Source organism: Bos javanicus, chromosome 5, assembly GCF_032452875.1.
Source record: "Bos javanicus breed banteng chromosome 5, ARS-OSU_banteng_1.0, whole genome shotgun sequence".
In the NCBI taxonomy this organism is placed as follows: domain Eukaryota; kingdom Metazoa; phylum Chordata; class Mammalia; order Artiodactyla; family Bovidae; genus Bos; species Bos javanicus.
In genome coordinates this window covers 31,253,026-31,278,202 of record NC_083872.1, presented here as the reverse complement: position 1 = coordinate 31,278,202, position 25,177 = coordinate 31,253,026, and the positions used below count along the sequence as shown (strand labels likewise).

The 25,177-nt window shown below is 52.3% G+C and overlaps 2 protein-coding genes across 6 annotated transcripts; both read right to left on the bottom strand.

Annotated features, from left to right (window-relative positions):
• Window positions 1-1,089: 1,089 nt before the first annotated feature.
• On the bottom strand, window positions 1,090-10,863 carry DHH (desert hedgehog signaling molecule). 2 transcript variants are annotated; one of them, XM_061416245.1, is made up of 4 exons: window positions 8,316-10,863; window positions 5,353-5,614; window positions 4,509-5,088; window positions 1,090-3,985 (listed from the first exon to the last, which is right to left on the bottom strand). In XM_061416245.1, the coding sequence occupies exons 1-4, from the start codon at window positions 8,616-8,618 to the stop codon at window positions 3,925-3,927; spliced, it is 1,206 nt and encodes a 401-aa protein (XP_061272229.1). In that variant the 5' UTR covers window positions 8,619-10,863; the 3' UTR covers window positions 1,090-3,924. The 2 variants fall into 2 exon arrangements, with proteins under 2 accessions (XP_061272229.1, XP_061272230.1); XM_061416246.1 differs by having other exon boundaries at window positions 1,090-5,088.
• Window positions 10,864-10,945: 82 nt separating this feature from the next.
• Window positions 10,946-23,483, bottom strand: LMBR1L (limb development membrane protein 1 like). Of its 4 annotated transcripts, none has more exons than XM_061416241.1 (17): window positions 23,106-23,483; window positions 20,469-20,553; window positions 19,425-19,458; window positions 18,284-18,423; window positions 17,994-18,097; window positions 16,981-17,107; window positions 16,402-16,470; window positions 16,200-16,264; window positions 15,830-15,902; window positions 15,655-15,738; window positions 15,481-15,557; window positions 14,446-14,523; window positions 14,221-14,294; window positions 13,893-13,983; window positions 13,698-13,764; window positions 11,713-11,874; window positions 10,946-11,550 (listed from the first exon to the last, which is right to left on the bottom strand). In XM_061416241.1, exons 1-17 carry the CDS (start codon window positions 23,175-23,177, stop codon window positions 11,483-11,485), a joined length of 1,470 nt encoding a protein of 489 aa, XP_061272225.1. In that variant the 5' UTR covers window positions 23,178-23,483; the 3' UTR covers window positions 10,946-11,482. The 4 variants fall into 4 exon arrangements, with proteins under 4 accessions (XP_061272225.1, XP_061272228.1, XP_061272226.1 ...); XM_061416244.1 differs by having other exon boundaries at window positions 23,283-23,414; XM_061416242.1 differs by lacking the exons at window positions 19,425-19,458; window positions 20,469-20,553; window positions 23,106-23,483 and adding an exon at window positions 18,568-18,917.
• Between the last annotated feature and the right edge of the window lie 1,694 nt (window positions 23,484-25,177).

The following is a 25,177-nucleotide window of genomic DNA, read 5'->3' as shown; positions in this document are numbered from 1 at the left end:
GAAACGACACTAATCCCGTCAGATCAGGGCCCACTCTAATGACCTCATTTAACCATAATTACTTCCTTAGAGGCCCCATTTCCAAATATAGCCACACAGACATGAGAGCTTCAACAGATGAATTTGGGGGTGACATACATTCAGTCCATAACAAAGCTCAATATTTCCTCTCCTCTAATTCAAAAAGAGCTGAGAGTCTTCTCTTGCTTTCTGGGTTGGTGTACCCACCTGCTATGGATTACTGCCAGAAACTTGCACCTACATCTATATTTCCTTAAGCAGTGGCTAGGTAAGGAAGCCAGTCCTCCAGACAGGAGGAAGAAGAGTCAACGAAAATGAGAGAGTACTGTCAGAAAGTGAGACTTACTAGTGACTCAGTGAAGGGAATGAGGAAGAGTTAACACTAGCTTAAGACCCCATAGGATGTGGCCCCATCCATGAAGGCAGTCTTATAGTTATTCCTGCCCCAGTTTCCTCTTCTGTAATAAATCTCACTGAGTTATGTGAGGACTAAATGAGGACGCAGGTAAAGTGCTAAAACAGGGCCTAGCCTATAGTACGTTCTCAGGCAGCGTTAGCTATAGTTACACTTCCCAGTCTCCTGTTCTAACCAGCCTGCGCATTCGCATTCCAGATTCCAAGTCCTTGCTCACATTGTTACTTCTATCTGGAATAGCCTTTCTAGTCTCCTCCACCTACACATTCTAAAACATCCTATTCAGGCCCTACTTTCTCCACAAGGCCTTCTGGGTACAAATATGACATTTACCACCCATTCAACTCATCTTAAGTAACACTGTTGCTTAGGTAGTTAACCATCTTAAACTTTTGAGAAACTATTTCTTAATTTTTATGTTTTTCTGTGTCTAATATGATGCTACACTGTGTATGTTCAGCAAATCCTGATGAAGAAAGGAAGGGGAGAAAAATCTGAATTCTGGGTAATAAAAAGGTCACAGAAACCTTTACCATCTGAGCCACCTGGGAAGCCCCCAAAGTTCACCTGAACCTCAACACAGTGCTTCTCAACTCCAGTTTCCCAAAATGCCAAGAGGTCTTGGCAGGATGATCAACAAAATGCTCTGTAAATTCTCAAAACAAGATTACTTTTAATTATACTTCAGTTCTAAAGCAAACCCACATCTGTCACATAGCACTTTCTGAAGAACGGAATGTTATGAAATCAGACAAGTAAAGAGGCAACACAACCCCTCAAAAGTCCAGGAACCACTGATAATGCTGATTCTGGTAGAGTGGTATGGAGAGAAGCAGACAGTCTATAGACAGCAGAGCAGCAAAGGCAGCGAGAAATAGATGCAGAGCATAGAACACTTGGTAGTTTCCATTCCAGTTGGGCACATACACTGCTATTGTCAACGATCTTGTCAGGCAGGGATCAGTAACTCCAGGTCTGCCTGACTTCCAAGTCATGCCCTTTCCCTAATTCTCACTGCCTATTTTGTTAATGAGAAGGGGTGTTGTACTTAGAGATGTCCTGTGGCCCAGTTGAATATGCCTCCTGGCCATCTTCATAGAGATGGTGTTCTTTGCTGCTTGAGGGAAGGTAATGGATTTTATTTTAGGAAGCTAGGAGAGCCTCAGAGGAAAAGAATAATGAGGAATGAGAGTGGGGGTGCGAGTGGGGGAGGTGAGAGGTGAGCCTTCAACCTGGGAAGTAGTCTATAGGATGTAGTTTAAGGGAAACCAATTAATTGTTGTCCCCAAATATCTCCTGCCCAACACATTAAGGTGCTAGGAATCAGCACCATTATGGCTTTATGGTTTAAGGCCTTATTTTCAGCAGGTCTTTTAAATACATGCATTATATGAAAAGAGTAGTAAAAACAAGGAGCCCATCAACAACATAGAAATTTGTAAGTTTAGTCATCACCTGGAGTGACATGACAGGAGGGCATCAGGATCTGACAGAATGAGACAAGGGCAGGTTTAGAAAGTAGGAAAGGTCCACAGCTTGGAGTGTGTTTCTGAAGTCACTCTGAAAGGGGAAGGGTGGTGGTAATGGGCACTTGGTGAGGACAGAGGGAAATGGCTGTGGAAGAATATAAAGGTAAACTTAGTTGTCGTTTAGTCGCTAACATGGGCTGTAGCCTGCCAGGCTCCACTGTCATGGGATTTCCCAGGCCAGAATACTCGAGTGGGTTGCTATTTCCTTCTCCAGAGATCTTCCCCACCCAGGGGTTGAACTTGCTTCTCCTGCTTGGCAGGTGGATTCTTTACTACTGAACAAAGGTAAACTTCGCCTGTTTCCAAATGTTGGTTTTATCAAGCACTACCTGGAACCCTAAATATGCTTTCACCTCCAAACACTGAACCCAAAGGGGCCCAGGGTGAGGGAGATAAGTAGGTTAACTTGGATGCACATCAAAGTCTGGATTACTACAGGCTACAATATACTTCCAGCTTCCAGGAGCCACAGGGCTAAACCAAGAAAGAGGGATGCAAAAGTGCCACTTTCCAAATGAGAGGCAGGTGGGCTCCTCACCAGCCCCTGACACCTGTGGCTCAGCCTGGCAGCTTAACAGGCCCATCCACCCCGTCTTGCCCCGGGGGAGAAGGCCTTTTGCACAAATCCATCCACCATCTGTACAGCATATAGTTCCTCTTTCCTCGGGGCTAGAAGGGAACCGATCCTGAAGGCCACTAGAGGGCAGTGTATAGCAGGGTCCTTGCCCTGGAAGAGCACAGCTGCCACAGGGAAAGGTGGGCTCCTGGTGGTACCAACATTTAACCATCCTCCAGGCCCTGACACTCTCCTTCCAGTGCACTGCAACTCCCTCGGAGCTTCCATTCCTAACTCAGAGGCACCTGCCTGCCTAGATTCCAGGGAAGCAGAGCTAGCAATAATGGGAGAGGGGAGAGGGGAAAGGGGGAGGAAGCCAGTAGAAACAACAACCAGGAAGCTGATCAGAAAGGGGACTCAGTTTTTAATTCCTATATTCCCTTGCTTGGAGAGCCTGTGTCCCCTCTGCTGCCATACATCTGGGCTGAAGTTGCTCTCTGTGCTCAGCCCATCAGGAAGAACAGGTTCCAGCCCTCTGTGCAGGTTCTTTCTCTTGATCAAGAATGTATGGAGACTACCAGTTATGAATTAGCTATGGTTTTTCCAGTAGTCATGTATGGATGTGAGAGTTGGAATGAAAGCTGTCCACCGAAGAATTGATGCTTTTGAACTGTGGTGTTGGAGAAGACTCTTGAGAGTCCCTCGGACAGCAAGGAAATCCAACCAGTCCATCCTAAAGGAAATAAGTCCTGAATATTCATTCGAAGGACTGATGCTGAAACTGAAACTCTAATACTTTGGCCACTTGATGCAAAGAACTGACTCATTTGAAAAGACCCTGGTGCTGGGAAAGATTGAAGGTGGGAGGAGAAGGGGACGACAGAAGCTGAGATGGTTGGATGGCGTCACCAACTCAATGGACATGAGTTTGAATAAACTCTGGGAGTTGGTGATGGAGAGGGAGGCTGGTGTGATGCAGTCCATGGGGTTGCAAAGAGTCAGACATGACTGAGCGACTGAACTGAGCTGAGGGATTGCCATGAGTTGTCAGTTGGTCCAGTCTCCTCCCAAGGAGAAAAAAAAAATCAGTCCCATGTAGACACCCCACCCTCACCCCCCACTGCACACACACCAGAGTAGAATGCAGGCTATGGTGATTCTTGAGCAGGGGAGACTGCAGGCTAACAAATGGGAGCCAGAATTCTTTAAGTATCAGTACCTAAAATGGCTTGAACCTCCTTTGGAGCCCCTATGAACAGAGAAAGAATGCGTTTGAGTTGTCTTGTTCTTTGGATAACCCTGGTCTCTTCAACAGTCGGGTATGCAGACACGTGGGCAGAATGCTAGTCCTCTCTGATGGGAAAAAGAACTAGCAGCCTAGAAAAGGGCAGACTCTTCTGGTCTCAGTTGCTGCTGGTCGACAGGGAGGCCTCCAGAGAGGAGGAAGCAAGGCAGGACGACCTGCTGGGAAACAAGGGGGGATGGGAAGTAAGGTATGGTCCCCTTTCTCCATACCCCTCCCCCAATCTGGAGGCAAATCACCATCTGAATAGAGATATTTCCCAATAAGCTCCTGGAACCCTTTCTTTTATTAGCCCACTTGTAGGAAAATGTTATGACCATGCCTCGGCCCCTCATCTTGCCAGGCTGGGCAAGCAGATCATTATATTACAATTTATAAATAGAAAATAAAATAAAATAATCGAGTGGGGCTGAGGCACTGGGGAATAAGAGGAGAAATAGTCCTCGTCAAGGAGTATCCATCATCAACTCCATCTACCTAGGACCCAACCTCCTAATTAGAGGTTGCCCCTAAACCATCTCATCCATTTTCTCCCTACCCCTCCCCGCCATCAGCATCGTCTGCTGCGCGTATCCCCGGATCTCAGCCCGCACGCTCGCGTTTAGGCGGGTGCCACGAGTTTTCTATGCCTGGAACGCTCAGTCCAGCAGCTCCTCAGCCAAGCGATAGAGGAACCGAGAGTACCAATGCATGCCAGTCGGCTGAACGGCCCCGCCCGGAAGCAGCGCCCCCAGCGCGTGCAGCAGGCGCAAAGGAGCAAAGGCGCGGTGCGCCCACTGGTGACTTTCGAGAACCGCGTAGCATGAGGCCAGGACATCGTTGACCAGCAGCGTCCCGTGCGCTGTGAGCGGTGCGAAAACGCCCACGGCTTCCTCCCGCGCCACGCGGGCCACGCGCGCCGGCCGAAGGGCGTCCCCGCCTGGCGCCAGCACCGAGTCCCCCGCGCGCAACCGGCGCGCGAACACCGGTGCAAAGTCGCCTGGCGCGGGCGCTGGCCCCCGAGCCGCGAACACCAAGTGCCAAGGCGTGAGCAACAGCTTGCGCGGGGGCCGCTCGGTCTCCACAGCTACGAAAGAGGCCCGGCGCTGCAAGTCCCGGTCCAGGAAGAGCAATACGGGCGTGGGCACCACCCGGCCGGCCGCGTCTGCCGCCAGCACCCAGTCTCCGCGATGCAGTTCCCGCAGCCCCTTCCGCTCGCCGCTCCGCAGGCGCACGGTGGCATTTCCCGGAAAGCAGCCGCCTGCCCTGACCGCCAGGGAGTTATCTGCAAGGAACAAGCAGAGAGAGAGGACTGAAGACCAGCGGTTCCAGAATGTTAGTAAAGATTCTGAAGGACGTGGGTCAAGCTCAGGACAGACTTCACCAGTCCCGGAACAACAAGCACGTTCCCCCAGATCGGGTCCCAACCGGGCAGAAATGGAAGGCTGGTTTAACAACGCCAACGCCTCTTTGGTCTCCCCTAGGGTCGCAACCGGGTTGTGCACCCTCAGTTTCCCGAAGGGACCTCACCACCCACCCCCTACTGTACCAGCTTTGACCGACACGTGGACGTGGTTGCGGGACTCATAGTAGACCCAGTCGAAGCCGGCTTCCACGGCCAGGCGCGCCAGCAACCCATACTTGTTGCGGTCGCGGTCGGATGTGGTGATATCCAAGGCACGTCCTTCGTAATGAAGTGAGTCCTGCGCGTGGTGGCCGTCCTCGTCCCAGCCCTCGGTCACCCGTAGGCGCACTCCGGGCCACATGTTCATCACGGCTATGGCCAGCGCGTTCACCCGCTCCTTACAACGCTGGCGGGGAATAAAGTCAATCTGCTCAGTACCACGACCACCACCACGGGGGCAAAAGCGACCTGGACGGGAGAGTTGATTCTTGTTTTCCCGACGCACCCCTCCCCCCACACCGAACTCCCTCCTAGATTTTGAGTGCCCTGGGGAAGTGAGAATCTGAATGGGTGTCGTCGTTAATCTACGCCCTCCAGGGCGGCTTTGCGACCTGCGGAGTCACCCTGAAGTTGAAAGGGAGCACCCAAACCTAGTTCTTTCCCCTACTTTTGATTTCTGCCCTTCATCTCTAGTTGTTCTGGAACTTTGTTCTGGAACCTCAGCTCAACCTGGTAGAGGGCAAGAAAGCGGGTGGGAGCTTGGTCAAGGAAGGGCTGAGCAGCCTGGCTCCGCGAGAGGAGCCCCTGTTTTAGCCTGGCCCCCGCCCCAAGCCCCGGCTCCCCTCCCTCCTCCTGATTCATCTTTTGTTTCGTTGCCTTCCCTGGCACCGGGCACCGCTTCCTTCCTTCCTTCCTCCTCCTCCTTTCAGCCCCTAGCATTAACCCTTTCGTGGTGCGAGTGCCCCCCACAGAGGTGCCCAAGCGGAGCCGTGCGGGATCTAGGCTGCTGGAAAAAGGGCTGGGGTGGCGGGGGCTGCGCGAAGTACAATGGCCATTCTCCGGGATGACTTAACCGAACGAGAATCCCGGGCCGAGGCCGGGGACGCGCCGGGAGAAGCGGACTCAGCAGCTCCATCCACAAAGGCGCTTTTCAGCCGCCCCGGCGCAGGGAGAGGAAAGGGCAGAAAGCCGCGCCCCCCATCCCAGCTCCGGCCCGCCGGGTCCCCTCCCCCAGCGCGACCAGCCCTCCCAGTTCCAGCTCAGGCTCTGCCAGCCCTTGAGAACCCCCCATTCGCTCGGTCTCTTGTTCCGGAGGCCGCGCAGAAAGGCGTGGGAGTAGCACCTGAGACTAACGCGAGCTGCCCTTGCGCGGATCTGGGGGGCCCCCTGCAGGGTGGGAGTGGAGACGAGGAAAAGCAGCCGCGGCTGGAAGCCTGCACCGGGGGAGGGAGACCACGGTTATCTCGGCTGCTCCAGTCTGGGAGCCGGAGACCTTGGCGCGCACCACAGCACGGACCTCACGGGAGGAGGCGCAGAGGACCGCTTCCTTTTCTTCTCCCCGCTCCGGTCTCTCCTCGGACTTGGTTTTTTCCTAACTGGCCAGAGGGACATTTCCCCCCTGCCCTTCTTTCCCGAGGCTTCTACACCTCCGCAGGGTTGGAGAGGAGGGGAGGGGGAAGACAGGAAAAGTGGTAACTCCTTCCAACTTTTTGTCGTTTTGTCCCCTACGGAGGCCCTGAGGCCTTGACCTGCGGGGGCAGCAGCCCAGTGCAGAGCCAACTCAATGAAGGCCTTTTGCAGCCAGGGTGTGGGAGATAAGCAGGACGGAGGGGGTTCCCGTGCCTGTCAGAAATTCTCCTGGTCCTGTCCCTTGTTCTGCCCCCTCTGCTGCAGGTGGAAGCCAGAGGAAAGGGCCAGGATACTCCATGACCAAGGAGGGAAGGCGTTTCCCCTTCCCAGTCTCTGGGTAGGTAAGGCTTCAGGGAATTCTTTCTCCCCTGGACAGGTTTTCCTAACAAAGTAACCTGGAAAACTATGGCAGTTAATCAGAGGAAATCCGTCCCCCTCCCGCTCCCCCCACCTTCCCACTCCATACACAATTAGGTGGTGTAATGGAAAGTGTATAGGACTTAGAATCAGGAGTCCTGAATTCTAGACTCAGCCATGCCACTAATTAGTTTTAAGACTTTGATTAAATCACTTTTCCTCCTGGGGCCCAGCTCGGAGATGTAAAAATGGGAGGTGGAGGATGGAAGAATGTGACCTCCAAGTTCCCTTCCAGCTCTGACAGTTGAGATCACAGGCCAGAGGTGGTCCCTCTCCTCGCACCCTAGGTTGTTGGTTAGGTTCTGGTCTGCAGCAGATGCTCAATACATAGTCGTTGAATTCATTTTAACCCTTTAATTCCAAGGAAAGTCCTTGAGCTAAACTGTGTTTGAGGGACACAGGAACCCTTTGGGTCTCAGGTGTGTCCATCTATTCTTCCCATTGGAGATTGGTTTTTGCTCCAGGACAGTGGTTTAGACTCTAGATAGATAGCTTTACCCAGTTCTGGGATGCCTCCCCCATACCAAAGACAATTCCTGCCCAGCCCTCCTCAGGTAGATGTCCCTGATGATCTGTCCCTTGGTCACCACTTTCCCAGTCCCATCAGTACCTTTGGCCCTTGAGCTTTAACATTACCAGGTCAGGAGCCAGGCTAAGGGTAGAGTTCTGTCTGCTGCCTAGCCAGCTCCTGGCCCCCAGCTCACCCCAGCCCTTCCTGCCTGGCTCGGTAGCTGACCCCCGGTCCACGCCTCAGCCATTTCCCGTCTCGCCTGCCGCCATCCTCCTTTCCCCGCCCTCCCTGTCTCTCCCAGCTTCACTCTCACTAGTCCCTCCTCCCCCTCCCCAGCCCGGCCTCTCCCTGGATCCCTCTAGATCAGTAAATCCAGCCAGCAGAGGTGTTCTTTTTTTGGGAGGGGGGGAGGGGGTGAGAAGTGGAGGTAGGTCCTTGAGATTAAGGTCTCTATAGATGAAACTCAGCTCAACATCCCTCCCCCCCAGCTGCCAGAGGAGAGCAGAGAAATTGACGTGCCCTCGAGCAGGTGGGGAGAGGCCCTCCTTACCTCGGTCATCAGGCGGTCTGCACCACTGTTCTCCTCATCCTTGAAGATGATGTCGGGGTTGTAGTTAGGCACCAGGTCCCGGAAGCGCTCAGAACCTCTTGTCACCCTCCCCTCAGCTGGCCCACTGGCGCCCAGGGTCCGCTCGGGCACGCTGGGCACAAACTGCTTGTAGAGCAGCGGCACGAGCTGTTTGCGCACATAGCGGCGCCGGCCGACCGGTCCCCGGCCCGGCCCGCAGCTCTGAGCCGGCAGCGCCAGAAGTGCCAAGCAGCACAGGGGCACCAGACTGGCTGGCAGCGCCATAGATGCAGCGGACTCGGGCCAAAAGGGAACGTTCTTGTTCTCACCAGCTCGCCCGTCACTTGGGCATCTCCCCAGGCACCACAGAGCGCAGCAGGCAGAGCTGCCCCCAGAGTGCCCTAGAGCTCTGTGGCTCTGCGCACCTGGCTGCTGCTAGCTTTGCCTACATACCCTTGGGGGGTCTGGAACCTGCTACTGACGGGCCATCATAGCAGGGAAGGGGGGGTCGTGGGTAAGTGCCAACCCTGCTGGCTCTGCCGCCTGGCTCCGGCGCTGCCAGAACGCCGGCTCCGCCTTAAGTGGCCCCTGGCCCCGCCCCCCGCCCTTCTCCCAGGACCGTCCCGCCCCCTCCCACCGGGGCGGGGGCTCTAGCCGGCCACCACTGGTCCACTTCATTTCCATCCCGGAAGCCAGGCAGGCACCTGCCTCGGAAATTCTAGCAGCTTTAATCCTTGGCTGCCTGGATAAGCATCCTTCTACCTCTAAGTTTATGCGTGGCACCAAACCATCCTCCTCTGATACTTGAATTAGATCTTTGCTCTCCCCAAGCCTACCCTGATAGCGCGTCCCGTCTAGGAGGTATGGGATCCAATTTCTGCCCAAGGCCAATAAAGCCCTTTGGGCACACAACTCCTTTCTCTGTGTCCTCCCCCACTTCCATCTCTCCTCCTTAGCAGTAACTAGGACTGGAAGGGATGGGTACCAGAGAACCCTTTTCCCTGGTAGCTTTGTAGTCTTCTGCTAAGAGCTTCCTCAGAATCAGGAACAGATCTTCATAGTGATAGTCTGGTTCAGGACTTCAAACTTTTGTCCCCTCTCTTATCCTTGCCGGATACCCAGTTTGTGGATTGGAAACTGCTGGAGGACCTGTTCAGCAGGTACTTAAAAGTCATAGTCTCTAACAGACTGATGATCACTTCCCTTTACCTTCCATCAGGGCATCTTATTAGGGCTTCCCTGGTGGCTCAGATGGTAAAGAATCTGCCTGCAATGCAGGAGACCCAGGTTCAATTCCTGGGTTGGGAAGATCCCCTGGAGAAGGGAATGGCTACCCACTCTAGTATTCTTGCCTGGAGAATTCCACTGATAGAGGAGCTGGGCAGGCTACAGTCCATGGGGTTGCAAAGAGTCAGAAACGACTGAGCGACTAACACACACACACACACACATGGCATCTCTATCTTTTTCCTTCTCCAAACCTTCTGGAGCTCTGCTTCTAGCCACTCAGGTCTCTCTCATGTCAAAGGCTTTGAAGTTGCAACACTTCACCCATTGATCTACTGTCATTTAGAAGTCTTTCTCTAAGAAGCCTTCCTTAATGTACTGACACTGGACCTCTGTTTCCTTGAGAATGAGAAATTAACCACCATTTATCGCAGTATGGTATTAAAATTATGTCACCCTTATCAGGGGGCTTCCCAGGTGGCACTAGTGGTAAAGAACCTGCCTGCCAATGCAGGAGACCTAAGAGACACGGGTTCAATCCCTGGGTCAAGAAGATCCCCTGGAGAAGGGAATGGCACCCACTCCAGTATATTTGCCTGGAGAATCCCATGGACAGTCCATACGGTTGCAAAGAGTGACTGAAGCAACTTAGCATGCATGTACATAAACACGCACCCTTACTAGACAAAGCAATTCCTAAATACAAACTTAGCTGAGTGCCTGGCCTATAGTAGGTGTTCAGCCTACTATATCTGTGTATCTGTGGCAACTACATTCTTTTTTTGGATCCCATACTCACTCAGCTCCATGGCTAGTATTCACAGTAACCTGTGTACCTTAGAAAAAAGCAGCCCTTCCTCAAGTCATTGGCTTGCCATTTGCAAAAAAATAGTTGTAGTAACCATGCATACAGTGACTAAGAGGTGAATGGTGCCCCTGGAAGCTGTGCAATGTATAATCTGCATAACCATGAGCAGAAACATTGTCCCTACCCCCAATATAGCAGGAGGGCTTGCAGAATATTCAAGGCACCGATAGCCTCTGGAAATACAGAGTTAGGCTCTTTTCAGAGGTAGGAATCACAAACCTTTGTCAGGCAGCCCCTTCTTTTACCTCTTCCTATGCTGATGCCCATTTACCCCCAATAACCAAGGCACCCAAGAAATAAGGCTTGGGTATAAGGAAAAGTCAGGTGACCAGCCAGGTTTTAGCAAGGCCAAGGGAGGAGGAGCTTCCCACTGCCTGATTGTATGGCCTAACACCAGACCCAAGTCCCCAGAATGCAGATAGAGAAGAGGGAAAGGATGGTGGGAAGGACCCCTCTATTTCCCTCTGTAGACTCAGGACTGGTGGGAGCAAAGCTGTTCAAACAGACAGACAGGACGTTTAAAAAAATACCAAAGAAAACCCTGGTATCAACTTTATTGCTGATGGTTGTGGCCTCTTCCTCCCTATGCCCTCGTCTCTCCAGCGGTCCACAGCCCCTCCAGGATAGCACAGTGCTTAGGCTCTGCTGGGCCAGAGGCAAGGGAAGACAATCTGCCTCCCAAGTTGGCCACTGGCTCTGACCCTCCCCTGCCCCCACCCCACCCTATTGCACATCAAATCATGTAAACATGGCTAAGGGCATGGCCCTGAACAGCAGTGAGGCAGATTGACGTGTAAACAGATTTGAGACCAGGAGCCAGACCCAGTCTTCAGCCCCACCCCATGCTGGGGCCCACAGTTAAATCTGCAGAAGCAAGGGGGCCTGGTCCCAAACTCTGGCTCAGATTATGCAGCAGTGCAGAAGGCTCAGCTCCCCTCTGCCACCCACCCTCTCAGATTCCAGGTCCTGAGGGTCACCCACCCCTGGGCGCCTCTCCAGGCCTGGGCAGCAGATGGCAGTGTCCAGTTTTCTCCCTCCCACCCCCAGCTGAAGGTCACTGGTGCTGGGTCTTCTTAGACACCCGGGGGAAACCAGAGACAGGCAACGGTAGTCTGTCCAGCCCTGGGGAAGAGGCAGGGGATAGTCAGAAGCAGGGTTTAGGTCAGTCCTCAGAAGCCACAGAATGGGTGGTGAGTATGCCATCTCCCCTGCTTGGGATGACCACTGTTCCAGACAGTTCCATCTTACAACCACCCCACCAGCCTCTCCCTGACACCCTCTCACCAAAGGCCCGGATCAGCTCTGCCCGCACAGCTGCCGTGAAGGTCTTCACCAGACAGAGAGTGGTGAGGCCCGCAAAGGCTGCATTGTAGAGGAACACGATGTAGAAGTTGCCCAGCCAGTTGAAGCGTCCAAAGTCACCCAGCAGGTCAAAGCGAGTGAGCCCTGAAGTACAAAGGCCAGGATGGGAGGTAGGCTCCCCAATCCTTCCCTGGCTCAGAGCCGAGCTTTCTGCTGCCTCCTGGTGGCCACATCTCAACACTGCAACGGATAGGTTGGCTTCTACACATTAGTTGTTCCTACATCCCAACTTGTCTCAGGGACAGTTCAGGGCAGTTGAAGCAAGTATCAGCTGCTAGGCTTGCTCCAACTTCCCTTCCAGAGTCTGGCATCCTCTCCTGGAGTGTGTATGTGTGTGTGTATGTGTCTGTGTGTGTTGGGGTTGGGGCGATCCCCTCTGGCTCCACGTGTCCCAAGGAGCTCCCTGGGCCTGCTACTTGTTCCTGGGCCAGAAACCTCAAGCTGGTCACCAAGTGTTCTTTTTCAGTAGACAGAGCAGTGTGGCAGCTGAGAAACTGGGCTCTTATTGTGGCTGCTTTGGTTCATATCTGAACTCCACCTCATCTAACTGTGATCTGAAGCAACTTCCTTAAACGTCTGTGCCTCAGTTTCTTCAACTATAAAGTAGGGAATTAAAAAAAAAAAAAGTAGACAAAATAATGGGACTGTGAGAATTAAATGAGACAACACACATGAGGAACCATATGTGCCAGGTGCTATTCCAACACTTACTGAGCCCCTAACAATAATAATATAATTATCATAAATTAATATTCTTGAGCCCCTCCCCTACTTAAAAAAATATTCCTACCAGCTTCCAACCTAAAAGGAACTAACTGCTGGACACACAGGCCAAGTATCCTAAATCCCAAGGCATAAAGTAGAAATGGTAGAGTAGAGAGAATATAAACTTAAAAACCAAATAGAACTGATTTAAATACTAAATAAGGCTTCCCTGGTGGCTCAGACAGTAAGGAATCTGCCTGCAGTGTAGGAGACCTGTGTTTGATTCCTGGGTCAGGAAGATCCCCTGGAGAAGGAAAAGGCTACACACTGCAGTATTCTTGCCTGGAGAATCCTATGGACGGAGGAGCCTGGCAAGATACAGTCCATAGGGTTGCAGAGAGTCCAACACGACTGATAATGTACAATAGATGGACGATAATGGTGGGAGAGGTGGGGAGCCTATGCAACTCCCCGACTACCTTGGGGTGAACACTTTTACCAGGTAATGCTCAAAAGTGTAACTAGTTTACCCCGAAGTAGTAGGGGAGTCGCATAGGTTCCCCTTCTTCCCCATCATCATCTAGATCCTAGCTCTAAAGATGGGAGGAGAATTGAGCTTAACATTTGATGCCCAGTGTGCAGAAAAAGCACTGGACGGGGGCTCAGGGTAGAGAGGTTCTGGCCTGACTCGGCCTTGCCTCAAGCTAGCTGTGTAACTCTGGGTAAATCAAGTAGCTGTCCTGTTTCTCATCTCTAAAATGAGAATGTTGAGACTTCTCTGGTGGTCCAGTCGTTAAGACTCAATACTTCCACTGCAGGGGGCATTGGCTCAATCCCTGGTTGGAGAACTAAGATCCCACATGCCCTATGGGTGCAGACAAAAGAAAAGAAAAAATGTTTATCAGATGATCCCCCAAAGAAAGATTTTGGGAAAAGTGGTATTTCTTCACTGAAAAAATGGAAATAAATAAGAGAGGCCATGGGATGTAGCAAATGGAAAAAAATATGAGCTTTGAAGCAACACTACTCTGAAGCCCAGCACAGCACTTTATAGAGCCTCTGTTACTCCATCTGTATAATGAAAGTAATACCTCCTCATAGGTTTGTTGTGGGAATCAGAGAGAGCAAGAATATAAGGGGTCTGCCTAGTACCATTAGCTACTCAAAACAAGCCACTTTGTTTACCTCCTTTTGCTACTTACCCAGGGTTCGAGAGAAGACAGGAAGTGCTGAGCTTAGAACCAGGAGACAGACACAGTTCCCAATTATCTGGGTGGGAGTGAGGAAAGGGGAGGTCAGGGTCACAGAGCTGCCAGCACTGAGTGCCCAGGTACGCCCCCAGGATGCTTCCTCCACTCCAGTCTGGCAGGTTCCCGGCTACCCGCATCATGGCCTACCTGCGTCATGGCCGTGTCATGCCATCTGGGCCGCAGTCCCCGGAAGAGTGGAGAGCTGTAGAAGCCCACAACTGAGGAGACCATCAGGTAACTGCCACTGGGTTAGGGAAGAACTGGCCCACTCCCAAGGATCAATGCCTTGTCTCAAAGGGGATGGCCCTCTCTTCCTCCACAGCCCTCCTTTTGAATCAACTGTTTTTCTTCTTTCTGAACCTCGGGCTGGCCAAGTCTTGCCCACTTCCCCCTCACTCCCACTGTAGCTCTGCCCAAAGCCCCAGAGGAGATGGGTTTGAAGAAGAAAAGCAATGGTGGATTTCCAGAAGGATACAAGATAAGGACGACCTGAATGACGGCACCAAAGGAGCCCAGCTTGGAGAAGGAGACCTGGCCCAGGGAGGCACCCTGAGGGACAAAGAGGTGTCACTGTGCAGCACTCCCCATAGTCATCACCACCACCAGCGCCCGGCCTCCCCTCTGGCCTCACCTTCTGCCCCCTCACCCAGCCTTGCTTAGGCCCTCCCCAAAAAGATGTGGTGGGTGGGCAGCCCGGTACCTGCATGCCCCGGGGCATGGCAGCCTCGTCAATGAGCAGCTCCAGGATGTGGATGGCCACAATCAGCACAGACAGGCCCTGTGGGAGGCAAGGTCATGGACTCCCACCCCTGTCTGAGCCCACAAATGTATCCAATGAGTTGAGAATGTTAAGAGCAGACTCTCTGGTCCATCATTTTCAGTTTTCAGTTAGATGTGTGGGACCTCCCAAAGGTTAATGCTAGCAACAGAGCACCTTTGAGAGTACCTTATATCGAACTTACAGGTACAGATGCAAAAAGCCCAAATAGTTTTATTTGTTTGGGGTGTTTTTGGACGTGCCACACAGCTCATGGGATATTAGTTCCCCCAACCAGGGATCGAACCCATGCCCTCTTCAGTGGAAGTGCAGGTTTAACCACTGGATTGCCAGGGAGGTCCTGTGCATGTGTGCGTGCTAAGTCACTTTAGTCGTGTCTGACTCTTTGTGACCTTATGGACTGTAGCCCACCAGGCTCCTCTGTCCACAGGGACTCTCCAGGCAAAAATACTGGAGTGGATTGTCATGCCCTCCTCTGGGGATCTTACTAACTCAAGGATCAAACCTGCATCTCTTATGTCTCCTGCATTGGCAGGCAGGTTCTTGACTACTAGCGCCACCTAAAGCTCCCAGGGAAGTCCCCAAAAGGCAAAAGAGAAAAATATACATCTTTCTTCAAACCAATAAGACTTATTTCCAAGTCCATGATGTAGCAAGTTGAGGGGATGGACTGGATTTTAACCTTTATTTTCATCCCAGAGCAAACCTGCATAATGGCTTAGGCCCTGTGTGACCTTGGGTAAATTCTTTTTTTTTTTCCTCTTTTTGGGTAACTTTTTAAACTTCTGTTTCTTCATCTACAAAATGGGGACTGATGTGCTTCGCAAAAGTAGGTACTCGTTGAGAGGCAGCTACTATTATTGAAGGAGGTCCTTGCACCTCCTTCTCCTCCCTGTGAAGGGCTAAAGTACTCAAGGTGCTACCGCTGCCCACCCCCACCAAGTCTGGTGTACGTACCGTCAGCACCAGCAAGCACAGCATGGCCAGGGGGTAGCCCAGGTTCCGCTGCCAGGCTGAAGCCTTCCGCCGCTTCTCTGTGCAGGAATGGGAAAGCAGTTTGCAAGGGCCTGAAAGGAGGAGCTTCTCTCCTTGGGGAAAGCCAGGCATCCCAATGCCTACCAACCCACATACCCAGCAGGACCCTCTGTGTCTGCAGAGCCAGGACCTGTCTGTGCAGCAGTTCCATGTCCAAGGGCAGCCAGCAGGAGGTGGGATCTGGGGGCAGAGATGATAGTGCTGTGTCCTAGTCCCGCCACCCCTGCCCAAGCCACGCCCATCATGCCAGCTGGGAAGGACTGTGTCTCACTACAAATCCTGCGGGTCAAAGCTGCTTCCTCAAAGGCTGAGCAGTGCAGCTGCTCCTCCAGGTCCTCCAAGAGCTGTGGGCGTCAGGAAAGGGAGGGATGGACTGTCAGAGGCTCCTTGATCACAAGAGCCCAAGAGCTCCCTGCTCACCTTAAGGATCCATTGTCCTTTTCCTTCCCCTCCCCTCATCATCACCCTGTGACTGGTGACCTTATCCAGTCCCTCCCAACTATCTTGTGCTCTGCTTGCCAGCAAAGGCTGTGGCCCTCTGCAAGGTATGAACAGAACAGCTGGACAGTGGCTTCATAGATAGGCCCCAGCTCTTCAGAAAGCTCCCCCGGCAGGGTCCAAGGACAAGGAGCACTACATACCCGGGGCTTGACCAGCAGCTTCCCAGTGACCGAGAACATGCGGGCGAGGCCCAGTGGGGTACACACTGTGGGGACAGGAGGCAGTCACCCGCCAGAGCCTTTTCTCCACCGCCTGCCCTGCCCGCCCCTGCATTCTGCCTTCTACAGGGGGTGCTCTGGCCCCGGGACCTTCCCCACCCGCTCCTGGGCTCTGGACACTCACCCAGGAGCAGCAGGACCCCAAGGAAGGAGATGCAGGAGTAGAGGTAGGGGAGGTAGTACTCCCAGAAGTCTGAAGATGAAAAAAAAAAGGACTGTCAGCCCAGCTCTCTCCTCCTGCTTACTCGGGGCTGACAGGCCCCAGAGACCAGGCAGGGGTGCGACACCGAAGTCTGTAGGGGCAAGGTAAGTCATGAAGATGAGGAAGACTGGCTGACAAGAGACGGAGTGGCAGAGACTACAGCAAACTGCAGCTCCTCAGCCCTCTCTAAAGGGCACAGCCACTGTTTGGCCCAAGTCACCGGGGCCTAGTGTGGCCAGGTCCTCAACCTGCTTAAGCACAACCAGAAACCTGGATATCAGTGTGAAATCTCCCAATTTCAACAGACTCATATTTTTTTTAACTCATTGCATGAGCCCAGCGGAACACTTCCACAGGTTAGATGTGGCCTGAAGCCCATCAGTTTTGAAACTTCAGTCTAAGGGAGGAGGTCCCAACTTCCGCCGTTTTAGAGGGATATATTGGTTCTAGACAGAGGAACGTGAGCCAGCTGAGGGGTGGGGAGGAAGCTGGTCTTCTCACCATAGAGGGACTCCCTGCTGGCCTTGTTGTTGTCCACAATGGCAGAGGCTACCCACACCATGCCCAGGACCAGCAGAGTGAGGAGCATCAGCATCACCACCGTCTCATAGACCCGGGCCAGGACACCCTGTGGGAGGAGGCAGTAGGTTTTGGGGGTGGGGATGGCAGTGTGGGAAACGAAGGAGACAGGGGAGATGGCAGCCTGGCTTGGGAACCAGAGAGGACTGGATTCAGGAGGCAGCAGAGGGTGTTTCCTTCTTATTCTGCTTAGTTACTCTGTCCTCCTACCCAGCAATCTGGGGCCATTCCCTCTACTGGATATTCTTCATTTGCAACCCCCCTTCTCAGACCCCTTCTCCATCCTTGTCTTGCCCTGGGAAGCTGAACCCCGAGGTCTGCATCACACAAGCTCTTTGCCCTCTTGGGACTTTCCCGGCAGTCCAGTGGTTAAGACTCTGAGCTTCCACTGCAAGGGGCATGGGTTCAATTCCTGGACTGGGAACTAAGATCCCACAAGACACTTAAAAAAAAAATCAAGCTCTGGTTTTCTGTTCATCTTGCCCAATGGAGAGGGCTGGCAGGAGAGTGGAAGGTAGGAAGAAAGAGAGGCCAGGGTGTTTTTTCTGTTTGGCACCTCTGACACTAACTCCTCTCTTGGGTGGCCACACCTCTTCAGCTTCAACTACCAGTGGGTTCTAGAAATTATTTCTTCCTTTGGCTCCCTCAGGTCGAGGATGGTAATGACTTCCTGTTGTCACTAGTGCCTCAAGCTCCTCAGTGCTGACTGCTGCTGCTGCTAAGTTGCTTCAGTCGTGTCCGACTCTGTGCGACCCCATAGACGGCAGCCCACCAGGCTCCCCCATCCCTGGGATTCTCCAGGCAAGAACACTGGAGTGGGTTGCCATTTCCTTCCTTTGCAAATAGTCTCTTCATTAAAAACTCTTCAGTTGAACCATCTCAGTGGAATACTGTTTCCGGTCTGCATTGATTGATTGATACGTTCCCCGACTCACCTTTCTGGAGCCAGCAAAGCCCTCAGACTCAGTGAAGAAGTATGCAAAGGGCATGAGGAAGATGAGGGACAAGTTGGAAAAGAGAAAAACAAGGTTCCAGAGGCCTAGTGCAAAAAAGGAAAAGCAGAGATGGTCATTAAGGGGGACGCCCCAACCCACTGAGGACTGACCATGTGACAAGGGAAAGTGGAAGGGATAGGGTGATCTATGACTGACTAGCCCCAGGCTGTGTCTGCCTGACCCGATCTGCTCCCGGTCCCCACCCTCAGCTGCAACCAGGATCAACGCACCATGGATGAGGGAGCCGTTGAGCCACTGGATGTAGTAGTTTCGAGGCAGTGAGAGCAGCACCTCATTGCTGATGATAGAGAAGGGCAGGAGCAGGACAGCGCCCAGGGCGACTGCCAGGGTGAAGGTGCACAGCTCAAGCCTGGGCAGAGAAGGGGTAGTGCCCCTGCTTAGCTCCGACATTCACTTCCCTGGGCCTAAGAAGCCCCATCCATCCCATGGGCACCTGTGACTCCTAGAACCAGCTGGAGCAATGACAGACCCAGGGAAAGAGCTGGCACTCTACCTGCTGCCTCATACCCCAGCCTTCACCTCCAGGGAAGCCTTGGCACATGGGATGGGCACATCTCAGGAATTCATGGGAACCTGGTCACCAGCCATGTCACTTGCCCAGACTGTCCCCAGGAATGCGGTCTTCCTGCAGTGTCTGTAGGGTGTGCCAGGCATGATGCCAAGATAATGGGCCTGACTTCTCTGCTCACCTCAGGGATGTGGATTTCTGAGCCTGGAGAGAGTAGGGTCACCCCATATGCATAAGGGCACTAAGGCAAAGGGAGACAAGGGGAGTTGAAACCCAGCTTCACAGCCAAGACCTGTGCACTAGATTGCATCAGCTCAAAAGAAGGGACACTTATCTAGTTGGTCCATGAGGGATGAGAGTGGGGGTTGCCTTTTAATTTGTTGTCTGTTGAACCACAGGAGTCATCTCTATATTTTTCTCTATAAGTGCTAGTAGATAATAATAGCCTACAGTTAGGGCCATTCTCTCAGAACCAAGCAAGCCCCACCCTTGGGGGTTCCACCTTCCCTATCCCCTGGCATTTCCATCAATCTGCAACCCTACCCCACCCCTTCTCCAATGGCTGCTGGGAGGTGGAGCCAAGTTGGAGCTGCTTCTGGTGACTCAGGCCCCCAGCAGACAGCTCCTGGCCAAGAGGCTCCTTGAAGCTCCCAGCCAAACCAGGCGGACAGGAAGAGCAGCTTTTCCAAGAGTCCCCAGGATGGTGTAAAGCCGGAAAAAAGCAGAAATGGGGCGGAAGCAGAAATTGTTTCTGACATTTCACTCTCTCCCTGCTCCCAGGGCCTCACTAGATCCCAGCTTCCAAAGGCTACAAGTGCCGGCGTTGAGGCAGCAGTACTTACGCAATCTTGTTGACCGTGGCATCTTCTTCATCTACTACAAAAGACAGAGGCATGGGGAAGAGGCAGGTCATCAGTGGGCAGCTCTGGGAATGATCTGTGTCACACAGCACCCTCCTGCTCCCTCTCTGTCCCCTGAAGAGGGGCCTGGGCCCACTGAGGCAGAGCTGGACAGGAGGCTCAGGAGAGCTCACACTATGAACCCCACAATCCACTCTGCCTGGGTGGCAGCTTAAAGATCAGTGGTCCCAGGGGGTGAGAGCATGAAATTCCCCCACTTCCCTCCTTCCCCAGATCTTCTCCACCATAGGTTCCTCTTTGTAAGCTGAAAATACAATAAATGACCAGTCTGTGAGCTTGGTTACATCAGTGGCAAGGTAGAGTGAAGGGAAATGGGGAGAGGGATTGGAAATCACAGAGAAAGTCCCCAGGGGAATCACGCTGAGGAGTAGCTGCCTCCTTGGCTGAGGGTGCATGAAGCCATCTGGAGGGGAGGAAAGGTTCCGGTCAGGACCGGACGATCTGGAGTTAGGAACTGGGACAAGTGCGTCCCCCTCAATCACAGAATGCCTACTGAAAGCCTTAATATGAATTCTCTGCAAAGAGAAAGGTCACCATCACCACTGGGGTGCGACCCAGTGGTCCGGGAGGCCTCTGGTCCTGGGTGTAGGAGCTCTAGGAGAGGACATGACAGGGCTTGTGCCCATGACAACATTCACCCTGCAGTTGCCCTGCTGAGGTTCACAGAGAGTTTTCACATTAGCCATCATATTTGGTCCACACAATAACAATGGACTGGGTAGAAATTGTTAGGCTCATTTTATTTTGTAGAGAATGAAACTGAGGTCATAAAAGTTACATGACTGGCCCTCCTAGACTCTCCACTCTACCGCCTTGTCTCTGCCTGTGGAGGAAGGGAGGCAGAAGCTCAAGAACAGACACCTCTACTTTCCTAGCAAGCAACACAGCCCTCTTCCCCTGAGGCTGGTGCCATAGCAACAGGAACACTGGCAGAGGGCAGGCAGGAGGGAGGGAAGTCACAGGTACCTGTGGTAAACTCAGCAGGCTTCTTGAAGTGGGTCAGGGCGATGTGGCAGAAGATGTAGAGAGTCGCAAACAGCAGTGTTGAGATCTGCGGCAGAAAGTGAGCAAGATGAAAAGCGCTAATCCCCAAACATTTCACAGCTCCAGCGGCCTCTCTGTTAATTCCATGGGGACACTTTCCCCAAACTAGACTCCATACATCCAGGGGTTCCATCTTTCTCCCCAGTACTTCCTTCTAATCAAGGCCTCAGGGACTGACCCATGCACTTGGGGACAGAGCACCATGTCCAGCTCTATGAGGGTTTTTTCCCCGGGAGAAAATAGTTTCAGCTGAACCCTGGTTGGTGCATGGGCAGAGAAGACTCCTAGAGATGCACATATCCACACATCTGAAAAAGGCCACAGAACCAGAGAGGATTTCTTCCTAGTACATAATTTGAGAAAAGCAAATTTGAGGGGAAGAAAGGGATGTCTTCATTGTGCTGGCACTTCACTCCCTCTCTCTCCACTCCCACCTTGATCTAAGCTCCAGGAGAGAATAAGTAGGAATCGTGTTCCTAGACCAACTCAGAACTTCTACTCTGTTTATTCAGGGGCCCTAAAAGATCAGGTCTGCTCTGGGCCAAACCAGAGTCTCTTTCATGCCCTGCCCATAATAGTAGGCTTTAATTGGGGTTCCACATCTATAAAGCTTCTAGAGCTGGAATCAAAACCTTTAAAAGCTATCAATCCATGGTCCCTACCTAAAGTAATTTCCAGCTCCCAGGGTAGGTCTCTCAGGGTCTGTCCCATGCCCCTCATGACTAGTCCTCCAATGGACAGTTATGGCAGGACTTGACCAGGTTATCCTACACATGCATACATTCCCACCCTACCCCAAGTAAGCTGCTATTGCCCAGGGGAGGAGCCACTGGTCACCTTGGCTCCACAATCAGGATCAGAGAATCTTGAGATGCTATTGTGTTTGAAGTGGGCTAAGAAGGCAGGATCAGTCTCATAGGTGCTCCAGTCCCCAAGAGAAGCTGACCCTACAGGGAATCTGCATACAGCTATCTAAGCAAAGAGAGAAGACACAGACCCCAGGAGAAACATGGGTCTAGGACAAAATTGTAGCTTTTAACAATAGGGAAGTAGAGTAGAATGAGCCACTTGGATTTCAGCTCCAAGATTTTTACTGCCTAGTGCTCTGCCCTGGGCGGGCGTAATAAGCAGGAAGGCAGGAGGGCTCAAAAGGTCAGGCTGGAGTTCCATGCAGGTCCAGCAGAGGCTAGGTGATTCTCTAGAGCAGGGGACTGGAGCCACGTGTGAGATGTACTAGAAGCCCTCAGGATGCCCTTGACCAGCGCTGATGTCCTCAGCTAATGGGACTAAAGGATGGGACGACATCCAGGAGGCTGTTTCTCTCTCCAAGATCTCTTCCCTCCCTATTCTCTAGGAAAGTGGGTCTCTGGCTCTCCACTGTCTCAAGGCCCGGGTATGACTCCAGGATATGCCCAAGCCTGCCATGTGCAACCCCCCACTAAGAAACGTACAAGGAAAGCTTTCTGAAAGCAGATCTGAAGTTCCCACGCATGGACTGATAAACTCCCTACTTTTCAGTCCTCACAGATAAAGGCAGACCTAGTTATGCCTTGGCTCACTTTAGCCCTCCTCCAATCTGAAGCTGCCCAGGGCAGACTGGAGCCCAGTCTGAGAAAAATGAAGGACGACCCCTACAGTGGGTCCTCCACTCACTAACTTCTATTCTTCTAAACCTTTCCCTTTCCCTTTAGTATTTGGGGGTGAGGGCTACCCTGAGGCGCTCTGAGGAAGGAAAGGAGAAAGGAAAGATATGAGAGTTTAGAGCAGGTGCAAGAAAGATGCGATCCCCTAAGCTCCCCTGGGTGCCCCTGGCCCAGAAGTGAGGAGTCCCTAGCTGTGTGACAGTTTCAGCTGTTACTCTAGGTGGCAGTGAGCGAGTAAGGAAAGCAGCCAGAAGCCCTCCGTCGCACCGGGGACGACCCTTCAGAGGAAATCCCTGAATGGCTGCGAAGCTAGGAAACTCGGCTTGCAGGGTCTCTAACAAAACACCAATAAGGGCGAGGAAAAGAAGGGGACACTTTAGTTGTTCTCCATTTCTACACGGTAGAATCCACCCCAGGAAGAGTCCTTTCCTCCAAAGTGAGAAACCCCCCAAAGTTCCCGGTTCATCTCCCCTTCATCAAACATCATTTGGGTTTGAGAAGTCGTTGCAAACAAGCCTTCCCCAAGTTAAACCCATCCCTCTCCGACCATCTGACTGAAATCGGCAGGCTCAGTAGATTCCCAGACACGGGAAGACCCGCACTCCGATCACTGGCGCGCGGGGGGCGGGGGGGCGGACAGGAGGGAGGGCGGGGAGGGGAGGGGCGTGTAGAGGGGAGGAACGGAAACCGATCGGCTTTGTTTATCGCACAGCTACTCAGCTGGAGACGATCTAGGGATTCGCCAGCCCGAGCACTAGTCGGACCAGGGCTCTTGGTCGCTCGCCCCTGGACCAAACAGGGTCTGCCGGCGCTGTGCCCAGGGGGTCTCACTCCGATCTGGACGTCTCCCTCTCCCGCGACACCCGTGCTTCTCCCCAACTTGGTCCTACCCTTCCAGCCCGGATCCCGGACTCACAATGCACTCGCGGACCCGCTCGTGGAATAGCTGCTCTCGCACGGATAGCACTTCGTAGTCAGCTCCTTCCATACTCTGCTCAGCATGACTGGGGCTGGGGTGTCTCTGGGCCCGGGGAGGACCAGCGGCGATGAAACCGCCGCCGCCAAGCACCCGGACCCAGCGAAGGAGCCTTACCTTGCAGCCTGTGACGGAAACTCGGAGTAATCTGGGGCTCAGATTCTGTCGTCTGAGCGCCCCGCCCTTAAAGGGGCAGGCACCAGCTGGCCTCGTTTTAAAGGGCCCCGGTTCCCCTCTGCTTCCTCCCCTTTAAGGTCAGGCTTTCAGTATAGTTTCAACGCAAACACCCGCCAACAGGCAAGCTAAGGGGAAGCGTAGTCTTGGTTCTATTTTACTGGAGGCCGAGTGACGACACAACGGATGGGCGGGATAATTCTAGGGAGCGGAACTCATTGGCTTCTAGGGAGCTGCCGCTCTTCGCTAGAGGAACGCTGATAGGCTTGCCCCGTGGAAAGAGGCGGGATCTTTGGGGCCTACCGGTGCTCCTTCTAAAACTAAGCAACTGCCTTTTTCACCTCCCTTAGTTGATAAACGACCAGTATGACCTTGGCAAGATGAGCCATTTGAATCAGGCCAGCCAGGTGGGATGTGAGAGTACCATAGGGGTTCTGAAAGGTAGCGCTGCTCAGTAACCCAAGATCCATAGTAGCTTTTTCTGAAAGTGTTTTTGTTGGGGCGAGGAACCCTCAGCCGCCAAGAAGTTTTCACTCAGTCACTTTTGTGGGAGCCCCTATGTGTGCTGGAACAAATAGCAAAGAAAACGGAATAGAAAACTACAGAAGTATCCACCCTAAGCTTTGTGAGGAAATGCCCACAGGGGATCATGGGCTGAGTCAAACATTAACTGACCACCTGCTATGTGCCACTCACGTTCTAGATTTTATCATTTTATCTTTACCTGAACAACCCTTCAGGGAAAGGCGTGATTAGAATTTTAGAGTTTAGAAAATGGTGAGAGGTTGTCACAAAATTAAGGAATGCAAGTTCCCTTCCTATGACCTTGATAATGGGTACTGTTTGGGAAGTCCCACCTTCATAGACTCAAACCGATCCTCTCAAATAGAGGGAGCATTACAGAGAAACGTAAAAGAAGGCCTGAGTTTTGCAAAGCTCCCAGCTAAAGAATAAGAACACAATTCTAGTGGCCTAGATCGTGTCCCGTTACTATCTGAGCAAGAGTTGGGGCCAGAATGTACAACTGAGTTCTCTTCTCTTAAAATTTCTGCAAGGCAAGTTACTCTTATCTTTTTTCTGTTTCCCCAGTGATTTGCAGTAGAACCTTGGAAATATACACTTGTATATACGCACATAGGGCTTCCCAGGCGGTGCAGTGGTAAAGAATCTGCCTGCCAGTGCAGGAGAGGCAAGAGACACAGGTTGGATCCCTGTGTTGGGAAGGTCCCTTGGAGTAGGAAATGGCAACCTACTCTCCAGTATTCTTGCCTGGAGAATCCCATGGACAGAGGAGCCTGGTGGGCTACAGTCCACGGGTCGCAAAGAGTCAGACACAACTGAGCACATACATACAATACACATATATTAGTGTTTGTGTGTATATATAATATCTATACATATGTGTATGTATAGATATAGTAGCAAGATAATGAATGGACCTGAAGAGCTGATTTCCCTTTTAGTAACCAAACTTGGAGTGAACAGAATCCAATGGGGCGAGTGGGCAGAGATAGTAAGCAAATACAGCAGGCTGGATCCTTGGCTTTGTTGCATGGAAGAAGAGAGCACAGAGAAGTGGGTTGGGCCTGCTGAATGACCCTGGCACTTATCTCAAGCAAAGTATTTTAACGATCTTGTTAAAACACAAATCTGCCCCTACTCAAAAGCCCTCAAAAGCAGTCTACTTGCACTTAGAAATTCACCTGCCTTAAAGTAAGAATACAAAGCCCCGGGGAATTTCCTGCTGGTCCAGTCGTTAGGACATGGCACTTTCACTACCAAGTTCAGTTCAGTCGCTGTCCATCACCAACTCCTGGAGTTCACTCAGACTCACGTCC

Coding starts and splice junctions, on each gene's coding strand:
- DHH (XM_061416245.1), bottom strand. CDS start 8,618: ATGGCGCTGCCAGCCAGTCTGGTGCCCCTGTGCTGCTTGGCACTTCTG. Junction 5,615..8,315: donor CAGACCGCCTGATGACCGAG/GTAAGGAGGGCC, acceptor ATTCCCCGCCAG/CGTTGTAAGGAGCGGGTGAA. Junction 3,986..4,508: donor CAGCCGACTGGCATGCATTG/GTACTCTCGGTT, acceptor CTTGTTTCCCAG/CAGGTCGTCCTGCCTTGCTT.
- LMBR1L (XM_061416241.1), bottom strand. CDS start 23,177: ATGGAAGGAGCTGACTACGAAGTGCTATCCGTGCGAGAGCAGCTATTC. Junction 20,554..23,105: donor AGCGGGTCCGCGAGTGCATT/GTGAGTCCGGGA, acceptor TTTCTGCCGCAG/ATCTCAACACTGCTGTTTGC. Junction 13,984..14,220: donor ATTCAGGTCGTCCTTATCTT/GTATCCTTCTGG, acceptor ACCCAGTGGCAG/TTACCTGATGGTCTCCTCAG.